This window comes from Cicer arietinum, chromosome 1 (assembly GCF_000331145.2).
Source record: "Cicer arietinum cultivar CDC Frontier isolate Library 1 chromosome 1, Cicar.CDCFrontier_v2.0, whole genome shotgun sequence".
NCBI lineage: Eukaryota > Viridiplantae > Streptophyta > Magnoliopsida > Fabales > Fabaceae > Cicer > Cicer arietinum.
This window is the reverse complement of record NC_021160.2, coordinates 10,213,322-10,231,808: the sequence shown is the minus strand read 5'-3', so window position 1 is coordinate 10,231,808 and position 18,487 is coordinate 10,213,322. Positions and strand designations below refer to the sequence as shown.

The 18,487-nt window shown below is 26.7% G+C and overlaps 1 protein-coding gene across 1 annotated transcript; it reads right to left on the bottom strand.

Annotated features, from left to right (window-relative positions):
- Window positions 1-14,798: 14,798 nt before the first annotated feature.
- On the bottom strand, window positions 14,799-18,175 carry LOC101489232 (galactan beta-1,4-galactosyltransferase GALS3). Its single transcript, XM_004488175.4, has 2 exons — window positions 16,859-18,175; window positions 14,799-15,304 (listed from the first exon to the last, which is right to left on the bottom strand). The coding sequence occupies exons 1-2, from the start codon at window positions 18,061-18,063 to the stop codon at window positions 14,956-14,958; spliced, it is 1,554 nt and encodes a 517-aa protein (XP_004488232.1). The 5' UTR covers window positions 18,064-18,175; the 3' UTR covers window positions 14,799-14,955.
- Window positions 18,176-18,487: the final 312 nt, after the last annotated feature.

The following is an 18,487-nucleotide window of genomic DNA, read 5'->3' as shown; positions in this document are numbered from 1 at the left end:
AAAACACAGATTCGAATGTTTAACATTCAACGAAATGTTCGAGGGTTTTGGAAAATTCTGGAAAAATACAGCTTCGAAAGTTTAACATTCAACGAAATATTCGAAGGTTTTGGAAAAATCTGGAAAAACAAAGCTTCGAATGTTTAACATTCAAGGAAAGGTTCGAGAAATCCTTACTTTTTCACTTCGAATGTGTCAAAGGTTCGAATATTTGGTAGGGTGGGAGAATCGGATGTTTCAGAGTTTCGAACAAATGGGGAAAAAAAGGAAAGTTATTTTTTTTGTAGGATTTTATAGTTAAAATTAGGGGTAATATGGTCTTTTACATATAGTTGGGGGGTGGCAGGTAAAAGTGGGGGGGTGCGCAGTACAATTCTCTAAATCCATGAGGATTGAATTGGCCCAAATAAAACAGTTCTGTTGTTTTGGGCTTTTGAAGTTTAATTTAATAAAAATTAATCATATTATTATCTTATTTATAATTTTTTAGAGAAATATATAAAAAATAAACAATTAGTAATTAATATTTTTTTCATAGTATCCATGTAATTGTCCTTCACCTGTCCATTTTTTGAAATGAAGACTATAATCGGCATCTATAGGATTAGTTTAGATTTGATTTGTTAAGACTGATTTCAAGATTAGATTATATTTGATTTAAATTTTAAATTAGGATTAGATTAAAGTTGATTCAAATATGTTAATATAAGAGTTTAGGAAATTTTACTCCATATCCTCCAAATTTATACTCTTACCTCCACATTTCAATTAAAATTAAATTTTATTTTAAAAAGAAATAAGTCAAATTTTATATTTTTTTAAACATATTTAGGTTCCAAAAAACTTTAAAAAAAAATTCGAAACACAAATATGTTAGAAAAACTTAAAAAAAAATTAGAACACAAAATTGAAAATTTTTAAACACATTTTTATTCCGAAAAACTTTTTTTATATTTTTCGAAATACATTGGTATTTCGAAAAACTTTTTTAAAATTCTGAAAACTTGAAAAAAGTTTTTCAATACATAAGTTACAAATTTTGTAAAACGAATTTTTCAGTACACAAAGTTTAATTTTCTAAATCACATTAGTGTACCAGAAAACTTTTCTATGTTTTTCAATACATAAAGTTTAAATTTTTTAAAATAAATTTGTGTATCGAAAAACTTGAAAAATATTTTCAGATACATAAAATTCGATTTCCTAAAATACATTTGTGTACTGAGAAATTTTTAAAAAAAATCCGGTATGTAAAATTTAATTTAAAACACGTGAATTCTGAAGAAAATAAAATTATTTTAAAATTTTCTGAAACCCAAATTGAGTTTAGTAGGATAAAAAAAAAATTATTATTTTAAATTAAAAGATAAAAAAGTAAAATAAGTAGTATTTATAAAATATGGAAGTTAAAATATAAATTTGAAGGTACATCGTAAAATTTTCAAAAGTTTAATTGAAAAATAATATTGAAAGCAAAAAGCTTCAAAATTTAGAATCCACTTTATGTATAGACTAGCATTGTGCATCCGTCTATCCACTTTTATCGATAAAATATCAATTATTTGATTGACACTAAAATAAAAGATAAATGAAATAATTTAAATAAATGGTAAAATTGAAAGAGAAAAAAAAAAGACTTCAAAATTTAATACTACTTTATATATATGTATATATAATTTTAAATTTTAATTATTTAAATAAAATAAAGAATTATAAAATGATAAATAAAATAGTTTAAGTAAAGAGTAAAATAAGAAGAGAAAAATGTTTGATCAAAACTTTGCATCGCTTTATATATAGTATGGAATAGATATAGATTTGTACGGTTCACTATAAAAAATCTCCAATTGTCTTCTATGCTCCAGCCTTATTATTGTTATACAAATCCAAGCCTCATTTCGAACTTGAATTCTAAATAAAACTGAAATGCATAAAATGCAAACTAAAAATGAAACAAAACAAAGTTGGAATATTATTTAGAAATTTTATCCTTTTTTTTTAAAACATAAAAGTAGTTGAAAATTTTATATGCTTATTTAAAAAAAATAGGATTTTAATTAATAAGAAAGAATGAAATTGTAAACAAAATAGTTTAAACAATGGATAAAATCAAAAGAAAAAAATAATTGTACCAAAACTTAGTATCCTTTTATATACAACTATAAATGAGTATTTAAAAATAAGTAATTTATTTAATTGATTTTTTTGAAGAAAAATTATTTAATTGAATAAAGAAGAATAAAATTTTAAATAAAATAATTTTAATAAAGGGCAAAAATAGAAGGAAAAACTTTACCAAACCTGATATTTCCTTTATATAGCTATAGAATATATAACTCTAAATAAATATTTAATTAATTAAGTTATTTAATTGAATAAAGAATGAAAAAATAACAAATAAAATAATTTAAATAAATCGTAAAATTAAAAGAACTCTCATTACAATTTCCACCGAGTTATATAAATGAATAATAAAGATCCCATCTACACATTTTATGACCCTTTATTTTTTTAAACCGTCAACTAACGTTATGTTATTTGTTGGTACTACCTTTCATATTAAATGTCTTTTTAATTTGAATTATTTTATATTTGAAGAGAGCAAATTATTATATATTTTCATTGTTATATTTATTGTAGATGGCAGAAAAGAATGTAATATAATTAAAGTTATGTTAGTTACAAAAAAAAGTAATGTAGTTAAAAAAATTGAAATAAATCTTATATAAAAAAAAAAGACAAAAAAAATCTCAAAATGGTCACCGATTTGTTAATATTATACTAGATGTGATAATAAAACTCTAAATTATTTTATCATTCAAGTGCTTACTCTTCCATTTTAGTCGTCAAATAAACTTTATACCCCCATTTTATGACCCTTCATTAATGGAATCCGTAAAAGACTCATAATTATTCCAATGATTTATTAATAATCATCTCAAATAATCAGCTAACCTCTTATGATTCATGAGTATTGCTCAATTAATAAACATATAATCTTGTCGTCTAGGAACACATACATTAGAAGAAATGGTCAGAGATTCGTCATACATAAAAGAAGAGCCACCTCACAAATGAATATGTAAAACCAACCTCCTTTTCTATTATTGTGGCTGCCAAGGGAAATGTATTATTGCAAAATAAGTACACTGTTCTAAACAAAACAAAAAAGAAGATAAGAGTATTTTAGTGGGATTATTCATTAGATTAATCAAGGAAAAGTTGTGTTTTTGCTTTATTGGAATCAAATTGTCTATGTATCTCTCTGTCTAACAGGACACATGTTAGATGTAGGACCTATTTGGTTTTCGAAAAATATTTAAAACTTTGTATGTATAATTATTAAGTATAAACCATGAGTTTTTAATTGACCTTATTCTTTTAGTTTCAATGATTAAAGGTTGTTCGTAACATGACCATTTGAGGAGGTCCTACGGGGAAAAGAGTCATCCACTCATCAAAGTTCAGGATTCCTCCAAGCATAGTTTTTACTTTGATGGAATTTATGCCATTTTTGTCTGTAAAGTATAAAAAATAAAGAACGTTGAATCAATAAATTTATTTATATCCCCTAAATCTATGTATATTTTGAAGTAGATAGTTATATGGTGTAGCCAATAATAACATTAAATGATTGAATGTCGACTACGCATTAGTGTTCACTTAAATTTTAAATTATTTAATTTTACATTTAATAAAGGTCAAATTTATGATTCACCTAATACGTAATTGACTTAAAATATATATTTTAACCGATTTAAAAAAGTAAATTTCTACTCGTGTACTATAATTATTAAGGATGACAACATAACTTATATTCATAGGTACATATTCGAAATCGTTTGATTTTGGATGAAGAAAATAGACTTTGATTGAATAAGGATGCGGATTTTTTCCTTAAATAAAATTTAGGAGAAGCAACAGAGGCTGTGTTAATACTCACCCCGCACTCGAATCCACTCTGTCAATAATATTATTGTAATTTTAAAATTTTATATAAATGCATATATTAAATATACTTAATACTTTTTTAAATATTAAAAAATAATAAATACTTTTGTAGATAAAATAAATTGGTTTTTTAATTATGAAATAATTAATGAATATAGAGATGGATGTAATAATAATTAGATACATATATCTAATAATAAATTAATAAAATTAATATATTGAATTTTTTTATGTATTGTTGTATTAATAGTTTTTATGATCAATTTTTTTAAATTTTATTTATTTATTAATGTTATTAATTATGTGTTAATATTTTTTATTAAAAAAATACTAATTTTTTATTTAAAAATATATGATATACATAAATATTTATATATACTTAAAATTCTATCAAACATCTGATAAACGAATATCTACAGAAATATAAAAAAGATACAAATATATTTTTTATCCATAAATGGTAGAATAGAATAATATTGTCTCTATCCATTGTCTTCCCTTGTAGTGAAGATTCAACCGTGTGATGACAGAGTTATTTTAATACTTTATTAAAAACTTCTAACCACATCTTCTAAAACCCAACAGATCGGAGTTTAATGATAAAAAGTCAGTAGCTGGAAATTACTAGTTTGCAGATTAAAGTAAAAGTTGAATGTACTGATCTAGGATAACGTCAATTAATATCTGCCAAACAACGGTGCAATATTTAATGCATTAATGTCGGTCTAATATACTAATCGCTAATTTACTTATATACTTTTTCCAGATCATAGGGTCCGTAAAATCTAGCTTCAAATTTATAATGTTTAATTAATGTATTATTGGTCCAGCAACCCTTTGGATTTGATTCACGGGTTACTCTTCGTAACAAAGTATCTTTTGTTAAGAATTTTGTCTAATACGTGAAGGTAAGATATTATTGCACTATAGATAACATATTAAAATAAATTTGTGCAGAGTGTAAGATTGACTTCATTTGTTCACCATAAAAGAATTCACCTTTCTTAGATATTGAGTAATAAAGGTTTCTGAGAACTACATACATTAGACTATAAATAACTCTATAAGTTGGTTAAAGACTAAAATTTTATCCAAAATCTTTAGGTGTTAGAATTTATAAATCATTTTAGTTATAATATAATTTGTTTAACATTAATTTTTTTATTAAATGTAAGACTTTTATTACACTTGACACATTAATACTATACCGACTCAGCATTTAAAAAAAAAAGATTTTGTGTATTAAATAAAAAAAATAAAAATACTTTTACTATTAATTTGTTAACATTTAATTTTTTTTTCTTTCAAATGTTTCCATTAGCTGAAATATTAATTTATCTTGAGATATTTTAATAGTATTTGTTGTTGGTTAAAAAAAATACATATAAACCCATCAAAGATATTTTGATTAAAAAAAATAGTTCATATAATTAAAAAATTGAAGAAGATTCTATAAAAAAAAAAAAAATAACAAAAAATCTCAGAAGTATCTGATATTCAAGGAGGGTGTTAGTATAAAGTATACCCGCCACAAATTACTGTAAGATAGAGATCAAATTAATTAAGATGAAATAAACATGTTGAAACTTAGAATTAGTATTTTTATTTTTTAAATAATGTTCACATTCCCGTACACGGTTTGTTTAGCATCATAAAGATCAGAGAAATGCTTTCTACAATAGTACTAAACAAACGTACTCTTAGCTTTTTCTCCTCTATCTTGCTTGTTGAATTAATCTTTTGTTATTAAGCGATAATTAACATATGGTGGCAATAAATGATCATTTAATAATGGAACTTTTTCATATCATTTCATTGACTCTCCATCTCCTTTTTTATTTTTGGGGTTTATGGACTACAATGTAAGTTGTTCCTTCTATGCTTCATGATGTCACTAAGGAAAAGAAACTAAGTGGGTATATTATTTAACAATTATTTATTTATTTTTGTTTTAATTCTCTCACTTTGTAAGAAAATTAGTTCGTAAGAAAATTAGTTCGTGATAATTCGATGTTTGAATATAACGTAAGTAGAGTTTAACGAATAATTATTTTAATCATGATTCAAATTCGAATTGTCTCGAAAAAATCATTTTTAACTTGAATTTTATTAAACGATTAGTTTAAATTTACATATTTTTTTTATTTAATTATTTTTAAATGATTTAAATTTATGATTAGTTTTGCCTTTAATTAGGAATGAATACATCCATCATACCTAAGAATTCTCTAAACTCGTCGACAACACCAACAAAAACATTGGAAGTATTGTACATGATTTGTTAAGTGGGTTTTCTATTTGAACTTTGCCAGCTCTATTCATGAGGTGCTATACGTTACATTACAAGTTAGGGTCCATTCCTTAATTTGTCCCCTTCCCAACGTGACATCTATGTGTCCTCTTGTGGTTTTTTCTTCCTACTCATTTTTCATTGGTGATATCAACTCGAAATCTTACTAATATTGGTAATTTTTACTTTATTACTAATCGATTTCCGGAAGTATATCCCTTAGAGATTAAATTTCTAATTATGAACTTAAGCTTTACGCCTCTTTACATGCTTTAAGCTTACACGCACGAAAATGCAGCAATCTCAATATATTTCGGATCACTAGCTTTGAACCTTAAGTGTCTTATCATTTATAATATTTTGATTAATGTATTTAGTCTAATTTTTAAATTAAATATATTAATATTTTAAAAACATTTTTATTTATATTTGAGATAGAAAATTAAATTTTAAGACTACATTTTATAGAAAGTGTTGTTTTTATATAGCTGTCTAAAGAAGAGACAACATCTTTAAGTTATGACCATTGAAATTATGAGAAGAAGAAAAAAATCTTTAATTTTTAACCTAAAACTATAGCTTTTGTGTTTTGCTATAGAGTTAAAATGATGCGGTGATTCCATCTTTTTAGTATAAGTTCCTTCACGAGTAATTAGGAATTATGGGTTCATTTGTTTCTAACAAATTCTAAAATTTAGCATCTTTATTCTTCTACTACAGCTACACAAGAGGTAGATGCATAGATGTTAAATTAATATTTAGATTTGTGCAATTAGATTGTATTAGTGCATTAAGTGTGGGTTAGATGCTATACATTTGATTAAAAAAAGTTAATCTTAAAAATATATAAATAAGAATACACATTGTCTTATAATGTTTTGAGTAAATATGTATTTTCAAACAGTTTGAGGGGTTGTACACAGTCGAATATGATGATCCTCTAAGCTTCTATCATGATCCATAAGTGGTATTATAATCGATGATTTGATAAATGTGAATCACTCTTTGTAACAAAAATCTATCTTACAATAGGGTCATCATTTGACATGTGTGGTAGTTATAAGCGTGTCAATCAAAGAGAGATTGTTGATGTGTGAAATGTGAATTTGATGTTTCACGTTAGATAAAAAAAGAAATTATGATCAATATATAAATAAAATGATTCATTTTCGTTTAAAATTTTGATGAAAATGTGGTATTCAAATGACTTATTTTATTTTTGTTTTTTGCTTATAAAATTCTAAACCACTTATGTAATTAGTCTTCACCAAATGTGATGATATGTGAATTCCTCTCATAATCCAACAAATTTGCATTTTGATATTATTATAGGTTTTTATATTGATACTATTCTAAACCACTTAATATGAATTTTAGTTTAATTATTTTTACAAATTGAATTTGTAAAGTAAAAGGTATTACTGTTTATAATTTTTTTTTAAAGTTTGTATATTTTCATAGTAAGACTTGAGACTTTTCTAATAAATATGTTATGCTCTTGTTGTTATGCTCTTGTTTAAAAGCTTATTTTATTTTTTCAATTTATCAAAGATTAATATATAATTATTTAGAAGTTTTTTTTATAATAAAAAATATATTAAACAATCATACAATCTATTAACCAATATGAAAATTTGAGAGGATGATTACTATACCCTTTTATCAATAACCAACTCTAAGAAATTATTTTTATTTGAACAATAACTCCGATGCATTCTAACACGTGATCGCATAATTCTATTGCATTTAACCATGGTGACATAAGATTAGATACTCTCTCGCCTCATTGACTCACTGAAAATTAATTTTTCCTATTCAACCATGAAATTAAGAGACGAAAGGAAACTAAAACTAGAAAGAATGTATACTTTAAGTTTAAGCCATCTATCATGAAAAAACTATGTGATTTGTGAAGGATATATTGTACACGGTTATTGAAAATATGTTTTGAAGTCACATCTTGAATATAACTCATCGGTAATTGATTATATGCATGTGTCGGTTGGCTACTACTTCCAAGCTTGCCCTTCAAATTAATTTTGGTCTAAACAAAAGATAGCCATGGACCACTTAGACTATATCATCAATATATCATCTATATCTATATGATGCAATGGTGGGCAAAAGTAAAAGAATTATCAATATACACTATTGTAAAATTTCACTCTTATTAATGTCTCTGACTCCCTTCGACGCCACTGCTCCTCTAAAGTTAGCGTATAAAAAGTTTATGGTCCTAATCTCCTACCCACATACTAGACATGAACTCAAGAAGGTATGCATAATAGATTTTGAGAATCATTTCGAGCCATGTTTTACAAGTGAAAGGAAGTGAAAATAAAATAAAAAATATACTATTAATATTTCAAGTAAAGATATATTAAAAAATTAATATATTTGATTAAATGTTATATCAAATACATAAATAAAATTAACTCATTTGTTTATATATTTTAGTTTAGTATTTTAGCGGGAGTATATTATGAAGAAAAAAATTGAGTGATACCATAAATTTGACGGCAAAAGATTTATATCTATCGTAAATCACTTATAAAAATTGTTAGTGCAACTCCTACATTCAAAGATATTTTTAAAATATAAAATATTCGTATTAGATATTTATCTGGTACCGGTACTCATATCGTACTCGACTTTATTTTTTTATATTATTTTATTGCAAATAAAATTGAAAACTATCATGAGAGCTCATAAGTTGACTAGAGTTGGCAAATGTGTTAGTCTAGTCCGACCCGGTCTAAGCCAAGTGGATGAGAGTACCAACAGTGAGATTCTTAAGTCGCTTTGTTAGGACTAGCTTAAAATGGTTTGCAAGAAGTTTGAACAACACCTTCTACATGGTCCCAATTAAAGAGATGTGAATGGAGCCAAATTTTGCGGATTCTCAAAGTTAACAATCAACGTGATAAAGAAATTGTTGGCTCCTTTAACTAAACTCTCATTCCTATGGAATTTCTCTACAAGATTCATAAAGTCTACCTTTATATTTGTCTAGTATCATAAAACATAAGGAAGGCCAATATGTAGTTCTTCGTTATATGATGTATCAATCATAAATATTTTAAATTAATATCAATCTAAATTTTTCTCTCTTATATTCTTATGTTAAAGTATTGTCAGATACAAGATACAGTTTATGTATTTTCTTTAGAGGGTGCAGTTGTATTATGAGTCATAGGTATTCCAGAGAAGTTTATGTATTGTGACAATTTTTACATAGTATTATTTTCTAATTGTCATTAGCAATGATCATAGTTTTTTTCTCTCTAATTTTGAAGTTTTCGCATTATGTTCTAGTGTTAAGATTGTGTTCCTTAGTTTCTCTATAATTTTGTCCAACAATTGGTATTAAATTTTTTGGTACGATCTAAGGAAATTGAATTCTTGCTATTTTGTGGTTGCAACATTGTCTAATCTTCTACATCAAAAAAAGAAGAGTGATACTATGAAAGTTTTGTTTAGAAGTATTTCGTCTATAAAAGATTTGGTACTTAAGTGGTCTTTTGTGACTCACCTATCTTTCTTGAAAATCAACCTCGTACACGGTTACAATATATACATCTGCAATGTCGAAATCTTCTGTGAATTTTGGCATAAATAAATTTGACAGAAGAATCAATTTAGGTTTGTGAAAAGTTCAAATTAAGTATGCGTTGATACAATTGGGATTATTCCAAGTATTGAATAGCGTGGATATTGGTTGACATTGATTTAAGGTGTGTTGTAAAATTTTTACATGTAAAATTTCTACATGTAAAATTTTTTGGAGTGATTTTACTTTAAGTGAAAAAGTTTGTAGTAGTTTAGCTTCAAGTGAAAAATCTTAAAGTGGCTAACCTTCAAATGGAAATTCTTGGAGTGGTTTAACTTCAAGTGAAAATTCTTAGAATAGTTTTAACTTCAAGTGAAAATTCTTTTGAGTGTTTAGCTTCAAGTAGAAATTATTTGAGTGATTTAGCTTAAAGTGAAAATTCTTGAAGTAATTTAGCTTCAAGTAAAATATCGTCTTTTATGGTGAAGTATGATAGTTTTTAATAAAAGCAAAAGATTTATTAATTTTAATCAATGTGGAGATTATTGAAGTTGATTGAAATTAAAGTACTGACTTCTTACAAGATGTACCAGTTAAAAACACTTTAAATTTGTATTTGGTTTTTTTCTTTTCTCTAATACTTTTGTGCTAGAGTGTTGCGAAATATAATTCAAATATTTGTTTTAAAGAGTGTGATTGTATTGCGGCCATATATTGGGTGTTTTATAGAAGTATGTGTTGTAACAATTTTTAGATATTATTATTCTCTAGTTGTTGTTAAACAACAATCACTTTTTCTCCGATTTTGAAGTATGTAACATCATTTTGATTGTCATATAACTGTGATATTATTTGATTTACTGGCTTGTTGTGGTTTTTATTTGGTGCATATTACCAAAATAACTTTGATCTATTGTTAATATTATAGATTTAGATGCATGGTTATTCCATACACTTTAATTTATTATATTTGTAGATATTTTTTTTGTATTATCTTGATGTTGTGAGGTTGTTCGTAGATTCATTTTTTACATTTATAGATTCATCTTTTTTTAATTTTAGTGATTTTGAATTTGTATTTGTTTCGATTGATGTATTCTATCAATTTTAATAAGTGAATATGTAAGTATTTTTTAGTAAAATATCATTTTAGTTGTTGAAAGTGTTGGACACCATCATTTTTGTCTCTGATTCAGAAAGAAAAAAACTCAAATTATTCATCGAACCATCAAAATATCAGTTAATTTAATTCTTGACATTATAACGGTCATCAATTATCTTGACATTATATCTTTCAAAATGACTAATTTGAATTTTTTATTAAGTCAATTATCAAACTGACATTGTTATATAGTTTTCTAGATTAAAATTGTGGTTTATCCGTAAAAAATACTCGGTTGTAAAAAAATAATATATATTCAAATGTAAAAACTTAGAATAAATTTTGCTTAAATTAAAAATTAATTTATTTTTTCAAATTTCATGAAAATTTAAAGATTCAATGCAAAGAGTAAAATAATTCCTGATTTTGTCGTAAAGTTTAATTTTATCTTAAGCAAGCATAATGACCTGTAAAAGGAAATTAGTTAGGAGCGAGCAATGATTCAATCACGTTGTACCAGAATCTAAACATCAACAGAAAGAGCACTCATGTCACCCACATGTCCTTTTTGACTTGTCCAAAACCTAATCCCTTTCAATAATGACCTGTTCCCAATTCTCAAATAAAGACTACACAATTTTCTTTTTCTTTTTTCACAAAAAGCCTTCGACACCATAAGCAGAAATTACCAACATCACAGTAACTTTCTTCACTGGTGAAGGGGGCGTGTACGAATTTTGGCTCAGTTCAAGTGCAATTGAATTAAAATTTAGTGTAATGACTCGTCCCTGTGAAATCCAATTTAGTAATATTCCCGAAGAAAAAAAAGAGACAGAGTTTACAAATAAATAGTAGTCTCTTTTTTTTTCAAAAAAAAATTAATAGTCTCTTAAAAGGATTATTTATGCATTTAAATATTTGTTAACTACTATTTTTTGGTACATATGAGAGAGAAAAAACTAAAATCAAAATAAACTACATCTTAATAAATAATACGTTTAGTGCATCAGCTAGTAACGATACAAATAAACAATATATCTCATGCACTAAAACAAAAGTTCTCTTATGATTAGATTCTAACTTAGTCAAAATATCAGTAGAATAATTTTTTTTTCTCTTAAGATATATATCTCAATCCTTACTTAACTAACTTCGAATTGGCTCCAAGAGGTTAGCACGTTGATAAAATTTCGTTATTTCCTTCGCAATAAGATTGAACAACATGAAGTGAAACAATAAAATACAAAATTTTCCTAAAACCAAATTCCAACAAAGAGTCATTTATGTTAACAAAATTTGAATCTTTACATGTAAAATATTAGAACCATTAAATTCGTCTCTTACTTTATAAGACGGTCTCAAATAAATTCATGAAATTATGAATATTTCAACATGTCCTTAACATTGTTGCTCACATCATTCCTTATGTCAAATAGTGTTTTTTACACATTTTTTTCATCCATATAGACATGTATTGTCGTTGGTTGGTCAAACCTCATTGATTGGTCAAATATCAGTCTACTAGCAACTCTAGTACCAGAGTTGAGCCACAAAGAGGTATGGGATCATCATAATGAATTAAGAGTAATTACATAAATGTGTTATTAGACATCACATTTTTAATTAAAATTTTAAAATAATAGGTATATTGATCCTCTCAATTATATATTATTTAAAACTTACTTTTTCACACTTGACAACAACATAATATTATTTCTTTTCAACTAAAAAGAGAACACAAATTTCATGAAATTTTTGTTTTTATTATATACTATTTTATATATCTTTTTGATCACTTTATTCTCTTCCTTTTATCAAATTTTAACTATCCATTTTTGCTTCTAAAATAAACAAGTAAAAAATATTGTGTATATATTTTTACTTTCTCTCCACTTAAATTCAAACAATATACTTGCAATTTTTTTTCCTATCATTTACTTGAAGCAATAGGTGTTTTTAAAATAGTAATATTATTTACATAAACATTAATTTAAATATTTAACTTTACGGTTTTAGTCAAACAAAGAAAAAAACTTAAGAGTAATTTATGTTTTTAATCCATGGAACATTGTTATTTTCTGTTTTAGTTTTTTAGAAAGAAAAAAAATATTTAATTCTTATAGTTTTAGATTATTGTTGTTGTAGTTTCTCTTGTCATGTTTTTACCAAACTTAAATGACATAACATATCAAGTGAGATTTCGATGTCACATAACTGAGTTGACACATCATTAATGTCACATCAACATCAACGAGCGATTATCAATCTATCATATGTGTCATAGATAAAAAAACAAAATAAAATTTAATAATTGGAATTAAAAGCAACAAAACTATAAATTACGTTGATGAAAAAGAAAAAAAAACTTTAATTTTAATTTTCAACTTCAGCTACTTCATACGAAAGTATGTCACCACTTTAAAATAATGACTTTTGTTATCTATCTTTAACATTTTTCTATAGTAAATATTATCTTTGAATGGTTTTGTTTCCTTTATTGTCAATATCCACGTAACATTATTTCCTTATAAAATTTGTGTGTACATATTTTCTTCTATATAGTTCATTAAATAATTAAAAGTCTACGATACAAAATCATTAATATTTTTTATATCATTGTAGTATTCAATATGATGAATATTTGTGTGTGACTAAAATATGATATTTATTTATTTATTTGAATTAATAAAAATTACATTAATCGATAATATTATAATTTAAAATTATTAAAATAAAATAAAAATGGGTCTACAAACAAATTCACATCACTCGTTATTATAGATATCACTCGTTATTATAGATGACAATTAATAGTAGGAACTTGATAGAGTAGTGTAGTATAACATATAAATATTGAACAAGTAATTTTTGACAAAAATGTAAATAACATGTATATTACTTATTTTTAATTAAATAAAATCCATAATTAATCGGTAACAAATAGTAAATTAACATCCGATCCCAAAAATTTAACAGCTTATAAGTCACATTAAGTTGCCTTTTATAGGACATTTATTTTGATGGTCCACCGTATATATCGTCATTTTTATTTATTTATTTATTTATTAATAATATTTATTTATTTATCAAATAAAATCATGATTTATATCAAATAATAGACGTTCATTTTAGTTTTTAAAAATGATATGTAATGTCATAATAGTCTTTTAAACAAAGAGAAATTCTTTAAAATTTATTTCCATTAGTCAAATTCCAATAGTTTAGTAAGTAGGATTTAGAAAAATTTATATAATTTTCATCTTTAATAGAATATTGTGATATTGCATTTTACATGTTAGTTTTAGAGACTAAAATGTGTTTAGTCATAAATCAAGTCAAATTCTAATTTGAATGATTGTACACCATATACTAATATTTAGAATTTTAACAACTACAAACATTGTTTCTTAAAAATACATTAATAGTTATATTAAGTTTCATAAATAAAATATATATCATATTAAATTAATATATTATCCATAAAAACAAGCAGGATGATAAATAATTTATTATAAAGAATATAGTCAATAATCATTAATAATGTTTAAATATTAATTAACATTTGGACCACTATAAAACTAGTCCACCTTAGATCTCACAATTAATTAATTGGCTTGCTCAAAAAGTGCCGATTCCGTCTCCAAACTTTAAGACATTGATCCTAATAAGTAGTAGTATAGTACAATAAAAAAAATGATGCAGGCACGCCCGCAAAGCAGCAATAAACAGAAGCCACCCTCTTCCATATGGCATTAGCGTAGGTGGGGACTGGGGGATCCCCTCAACACAAATACCCCACACCGACAACATTATTGAAACCGTTCATCTTTATTCATTATTTTTTATATTTTTTTACAAATATGTAAAAGTAATAGAATTAAAAAATAGATAAAAACAAAAAGACATTAAAAATGAACATGATCATATACCCATCTGTAAATATACGTAATAAAAACAAATAAAATAAAATAAGAACCGCTCAATGAATTTCTATTCTACCACAAGTTATATAATAATATTCATATTTATATAGTTTATAAAAAAATAAAATATATGAAGCTGTCATAGCTGTGTTGTCTTCTGTACCCTGTTTCCAATCATCTTCTGCTCAAATTTCTTAATCACACCTGCAATGTCCCTCATGGTTGTATCCAACATGTAAGGTGTTTTGTCAAATGTGGTTTCTGTTGAATTTGTAAACATTTTACATGATTCTCTTCTTTCAGCTATGGTTCCATGATAATGGTAATATTTTATCTTCCCTTCAGTTTTGTGAGTTGTTTTTCCATCTAAATTCTGTGACATGTGAACACCAGTTGCAAATAAACTACGTGGTTGTACTGCATATTTTCTATCTCTTCTAATCCCTTTCTTCACATCTTTATACACAAGCTTCTCCATTCCCCATTTCCTGAAAATTCAATTCACATAGACCCATGTGACAAAACTAAAAAATAACATGGCCACAAATTATGTTCAAAGAACATGGTTGACAACTTTGGAGGGTCTATAAAGCAAGTGTTGTTTTCAAACCAACTGTAAAGGCAACAAGACATTCCATTTCACAACTCAATACAACCACCAATTGTTCTATTTTCTATAGTAAAATAACAATTAAGAATTTCATTTTGGACACATAAAAACTTTTACATATACATCTATGTACCAATAAAATATAATTAGACATCTGTGTAAAAAAAATTACCCTATAAGTAAAAAACTAGAATCTAAAAAAATTGAGCAACAAATCTGAAAACCTGGATTCCCTACCGTCACTAATTGCACGCGTAGTTAACGACTGCGTGATCGTCTGATCGAGATCGGATGGTCCAGATCTCACATTAGGTAATTTTAATATAAATAAAATCAGTTGGCAGAGAATCCGGGTTCAAAATTGGGTTGTGCTACAGCTGGATCTAACAGTTGTTAAGGGAATATGAACATTGTAAACAGTAAATTATGAATATTAATTATTTAAAAGGGCTTGAGTGCACACCAAACAAATCTGTCATGATCAAACCTTGACTTGTAGGCCAGGCAGAGGCAACAAAAAAGGGTCCTAATCTAAGATCAAAATCAAGTATCTATGTAAATATGTATGAAAGTTCAGGAAAAAAACCATCATCTCTATGCAACACGCTTTGGTGATTTTGATTTTTTCACTTGTGGACCATGCAAGCTAAGACTGAAATCAATCTAAATGAATGTTCATTGCTGATGAAGATTGTCATTACTATTTAACATGTTATGTGCTTTTTCAATTACCACAATCAAGATGTAGAAAATTGCTACTAGAGGCTGCAACTTACTTATTCAACATGAATTGAAGACAAGTTCTGAATTTTTGGTAACACATGAAGGACCATTGACAAAGCAAGACCAATTTCCTATTTTTAATAGTTAATTAAACGGTCCAGCTAATAAACAATTACTAGTAATAAGAAACAAATCATCCTAGAACAAAGTTCAAAAGAGACCCCACATCAACCTGTCATGAGGAATGGGCTGTTCTAAAATCAAAACAGATACCAACTATACAATACAATTATACAAACCACAATTCAATCACCCTACGCCCCACACAAGGAAAAATAACAATATTCAACCACTCAAGATCCACAATATTATTGAAGTAACAAAACAAAATAAGGAAGAAAAAAAAAACAATAACATCACTTTCATTCTTCAATTGAACTACTGCCAGCGTAAAGGCTAACCACACCTCACATAACCGTTAAAGAAATTCAATTCAGCTATAAACCAAAATTCATAATTGATTCATGTCATAAACCTCACTCATCACAGATCCACTCAAAATCTAACAAAATTTTAACCAATCAATGCCATAACCGACACAATAAAAACTCAGTTCTATCAACAATTTCACAGCACATAATTTAAACACCCAAATTAAGAAGAAAAAAAATCATAATATATGAAATTAAGATAGAAATTGAGAATTTACCTATATGTTTTTCCATAATCAGCAGAGAGACAAAGCTTACTACTCATTGGCATCTGTTCAATTGTAAATTGAGAGTATTCTGATAGTGAATCAAGCACTGATTTAATAGTACTCTTTGGAGGAACATAAATATACTCATCCACATCAAAAAAGAACATCCATTTCGCCATAAACTTATACCTATGTAAACAATCATTAACAACCATAAATTGATTATGATAGTACCCATCAAATCTCTCTTGATCCCTAATATCTTGTAAAGTAACATAACCAAGTTCAATCCATGGTTTTAACACCTCCAAAACTTGCTCATGAACCCCACCAGCGTCATGTATCACAAAATGTGAACTTGGACCGAAAAATTTCACATGGTAAGCGATCCATTCTCGAACTCTTTGTGGATTCAAATTACCATAAAGTGATGAACCGCAGTATAAATATTCATACTTAGGTTTCGAAGTGAAAATCGATAAATCTAAAGTTCCTTTTGGTTCTTCGAGAACTTCCATTTTATCGGTGGTGTTTAAGCTTGTATCACCGCCGCCGGAAGTTGAAGCGTAAAGAATCAACTTCCCGCCTGAGTTGTCGGCGTTTAACGGCTCCGGGAAGGTACAGTTTACTATTACGACCGTGTAAACACGACCGTAGCCCCAATCCGGGAGGATCTTGTAACCAACGGTGGTGACGCCGGAGCCGGCACCGGCGCCGGAGTTCCATTCACATTCATAAGTCGGTTTACTGTAAAGATGAAGTGGTTTTGAAGCTATGCCGATAATGGCGAAAGTGTTTAAGCCACCTCGATAAGCACCCATGGTGATGAAGTTATAAGCTGCAGAACCGTAAGGGTTAAAAGCGCGTTTGATGATTCCATTTTCTATTACACGTTCTTTGTTAACGTCGGCAACAAACGGTGGAGGCGGTGGAGGGAGATTTGGAAGTGAAGAAGTTAACGGTGGAATAACGGAAGTAAGTTTTTCCGTTACAGTGATGTTGTTTGTTTTTGTAATGTTGTTAGGGGGTGTTTGGGTAACTCTGGAGATGCAAAAGCGAATATCGGAAGCGGAAATAGTGAAACGTGAAGGAATGAACTGAAGGAAAGTTGCTACACCGCATAAGAGAAGAAGAGTTGTTACAAGTAGTTTAAGTTCTGCGGCGTAGCTTCCAAATAGAGATGAGAAGAGCTTTTTTTCTCTCTCTTTGGCCATTGTTAATTTCTTCTTATTTGGAGAAGAGAAGAGAAAGTAGTTTTGTTTGTGTTTTAGGTGTGTGTTGTGGTTTATAAATATGGAGTGTGGTTGTGATACAATTAGAAATGGAATGTTATGATATGTGATGGATTTTTGATTGAAGGTTGTGTAATAACTTCCAGATTATGCCGTCCATCTAATGGTATATTTTTTGGTGTACATTTCTTTTCTTACTATTTTACTTTCATTCAATTTCTTTTTTTTAAATTTATATCAACTTTTATTTTATTGAAGTTTAAATTTAAATTAATTCTTATTTACTTCATATAAATCAAATCTAAATTAATATAAATTTAAGAGACTGATGTATATAATGTTAATTGGTGTAGTTGTTTTGTATGTTGTGAAATAATTATTTAAATATAAATTTACATTGAATATG

Bases quoted from the DNA above. Each gene is read 5' to 3' on its own strand.
- LOC101489232 (XM_004488175.4), bottom strand. From the start codon at position 18,063: ATGGCCAAAGAGAGAGAAAAAAAGCTCTTCTCATCTCTATTTGGAAGC. The intron at 15,305-16,858 runs GTAAATTCTCAA...TTGAATTTTCAG, and splicing joins GATTATGGAAAAACATATAG to GAAATGGGGAATGGAGAAGC.